Source organism: Poecilia reticulata, unplaced genomic scaffold, assembly GCF_000633615.1.
Source record: "Poecilia reticulata strain Guanapo unplaced genomic scaffold, Guppy_female_1.0+MT scaffold_125, whole genome shotgun sequence".
Taxonomy (NCBI): domain Eukaryota; kingdom Metazoa; phylum Chordata; class Actinopteri; order Cyprinodontiformes; family Poeciliidae; genus Poecilia; species Poecilia reticulata.
This window is the reverse complement of record NW_007615013.1, coordinates 913665-916394: the sequence shown is the minus strand read 5'-3', so window position 1 is coordinate 916394 and position 2730 is coordinate 913665. Positions and strand designations below refer to the sequence as shown.

The 2730-nt window shown below is 51.4% G+C and overlaps 1 protein-coding gene across 5 annotated transcripts in view; it reads right to left on the bottom strand.

Annotated features, from left to right (window-relative positions):
* The window catches only part of prkcq (protein kinase C, theta), a 22729-nt gene that overhangs the window by 9984 nt on the left and 10015 nt on the right, over positions 1-2730 (bottom strand). For 4 of the 5 annotated variants that reach the window (XM_017302979.1, XM_017302980.1, XM_017302981.1 and 1 more), the window contains exons 3-8: positions 2455-2654; positions 1799-1859; positions 671-851; positions 557-588; positions 375-460; positions 176-305 (exon numbers count right to left, since the gene is read on the bottom strand). In XM_017302979.1, the coding sequence (XP_017158468.1) occupies positions 176-305; positions 375-460; positions 557-588; positions 671-851; positions 1799-1859; positions 2455-2654 (690 nt within the window). The remainder of the gene's footprint in view (positions 1-175; positions 306-374; positions 461-556; positions 589-670; positions 852-1798; positions 1860-2454; positions 2655-2730) is intronic. The other variant, XM_017302982.1, reaches the window with a different exon arrangement.

Below are 2730 nucleotides of genomic sequence, written 5' to 3'. Positions count from 1 at the left end.
CCGTCCTGACGCTAACGGAGGCGTGGCGGCCATGTTTGGCCGTGTACATGCGGTGCAGGAGGCGTGGCGGCCATGTTTGGCCGTGTACATGCGGTGCAGGCGGCGTGGCGGCCATGTTTGGCCGTGTACATGCGGTGTGGCGGCCATGTTTGGCCGTGTACATGCGGCGTCTCACCCTCACATTTCAGCCCCTGCTTGGCCAGCCCCCACAGCAGGGTGCCGCAGTGCTGGCAGAAGGTGGGGCTCTTGTAGTTGTACACCTTGAAGCGGTGCGGCATGTCGATCTTGAAGCGCTCCTTATGGATCTGCAGAACAAGAACCAGAGTGCAGCTGGATGCAAACCAGAACCAGAACCAGAACCGGTATCAACTCACCATGGTCTCCTTGCTGTTCACCGCCGACCCGGTGCATTTGGCGATGACCTTGTCGATGCATTTCTTGTGGATGGCAGCGTTGCATTCTGGGAGACACACAGAGACAAGAGGGACAGAGACATGGAGGACACCGCTGCAGGACGGCCGTCTCCTGATGCATCATGGGAAACACGGAGACTCACGTCTGCACTGGTAGCCCTGCTTGTTCAGACCCCTGCAGAGCAGAAAGAGAGCCAAGTCAGGAACCGGTCCAGGTCCGGGTCGGTCCAGTCGGGCCGGTTCCGGCCGGTTCTTACCAGACGAACTCCTTGCAGACGGAGCAGAAGGTGGGCTGAGGGAAGAAGGTGGCGCTGAACTCGTGACACTTCACCAGGTGAATTTTGGCCTGCTTGATGGCGCCGCGCCGCTGATGCAGCGTGAACAGGCCGTCTCTGCCGCGCTCCGAGTCCGGGTCGGCGCCGGCCTGACCCGCAGCGTCTGGAACACACCAGGACATGACCCCGTGACCCCTAAGGTCTAAACACACCAGGACATGACCCCGTGAACCCTAGGGTCTAAACACACCAGGACATGACCCCGTGAACCCTAGGGTCTAAACACACCAGGATATCACCCCGTGAACCCTAGGGTCTAAACACACCAGGACATGACCCCGTGACCCCTAGGGTCTAAACACACCAGGACATGACCCTGTGACCCCTAGGGTCTAAACATACCAGGACATGACCCCGTGACCCCTAGGGTCTTCACACACCAGGACATGACCCCGTGACCCCTAGGGTTTTGAGATTAATCTTATGAAAAAAACTATGAAAAAGTCAAATATTTCCACCGAAAAACATTTTTAGACAATTCTTTTTTTAAGGAAAAGTCAAGAATTTTTCAAGAATATTTTTCTAGAACATTTCTGATATTAATTAAAAAAATTCTGAACTTTTTGGCAGAAATGAACTTTTCTTGTATCTACAGTGACCTTCATCGCCGCTGCAGCTGCATTAAACCAGGAAGTGCTTTTGAACTCTGACCTTCCTTCCAGGATGTCGACTCACTGAGAGCGTCTGCAATCAGAACTGAGCCTATAATAGTAGTAATAATAGTAATAATAATAATAATAATAATAATAATAATAATGGAGGAAGTTGGGTTGTGGTCTAAGAGAGAAATTCAAATGATTGATTTGATTTGAAGACTCTGCTTCTGCTGGGAAAAGATCAATTATTTCTTCCAGTTTATAAAATAATCAGCAAACTGGATGAATTTCATTCAGCAAGAAAACAGTTTCAAGTTTTGGATCAATACTTCTGTTTATTAAACATTGATTCTGTTTAGTTGAACTAGTGAAAGTATCTGCTGGTAGAGTCATTGATGGCATCATGTAAAGTTTTAGTTTAGCCGTTTTTGGCTGCAGGTCCGGTGAGACTCACCGCTCTTCTCCAGGTAGTACCGGGCCTCCATCAGCAGGCGGCCCTGCGGCTTCATCTCCAGCTGCAACACAGAACCAGCACCGATAAAACCAGCACCGATTAAACCAGCACCGATTAAACCAGCAGCACCGATTAAACTTCTTGTTAACATGTTGCATTATTAAAATTCTTCATATGTCAAATATGACTGAAATGAAATGTTGCTTCCAGATTTAACCTCTTGAAATTGGGCCTCTGTCTCTTTAAGAAGCTCCTGTTCTTTCTGAAGCTCCGCCTCCAGGAAGTCGTCCCATCATGGCTCCTCTATTAACCCTTTAACCCTTTTCACCAGTGATGCTCTGAGCAGCAGCTCCTATAATGAGCTCAGCAGCTGTTTGCTAATTGCTGCTGGCTAGTCTGAAGGAGCTGCGAGGGGAGGAGCTAAGCCTTGAAGGCGGGGCTAGGTCCACCCAGACGTTTAGCAGCTGAATGGTTGCCATGGAGACTAAAGGATTTCTCATGTGTATTTATGATGAGGGAGAACAGAGCATGACGCAAAGCTCAAAGCCCAGTTTAGACGGTACCGGCCCTTTAAGGCTCAATCCCTGTGGAGGTGACCTGTGTGTCCTCCGACCGGTCCGGTCCGGTCCGACCCGGTGCGGTTCTGCTCCACCCACCCAGATCTCCAGCTTGCCGTTCTCCTTCTTGCAGCGCGTGGCCAGGGAGTCCAGCGCCACGGTGGCCTCGGACCGCAGCTCGGCCGTCCGGTCCTTCACCATGACGTGCATGATGCGGCCGCGGTGGACGTGGGCATCGAACGTGGAGCTCCACGGCGGGTACATGGTGGGCTTCTTCTGCTTGTACACCTGGCCCTTCTCTGCACACACACACACACACACACACACACACACACACACACACACACACACACACACACACACACACACACACAC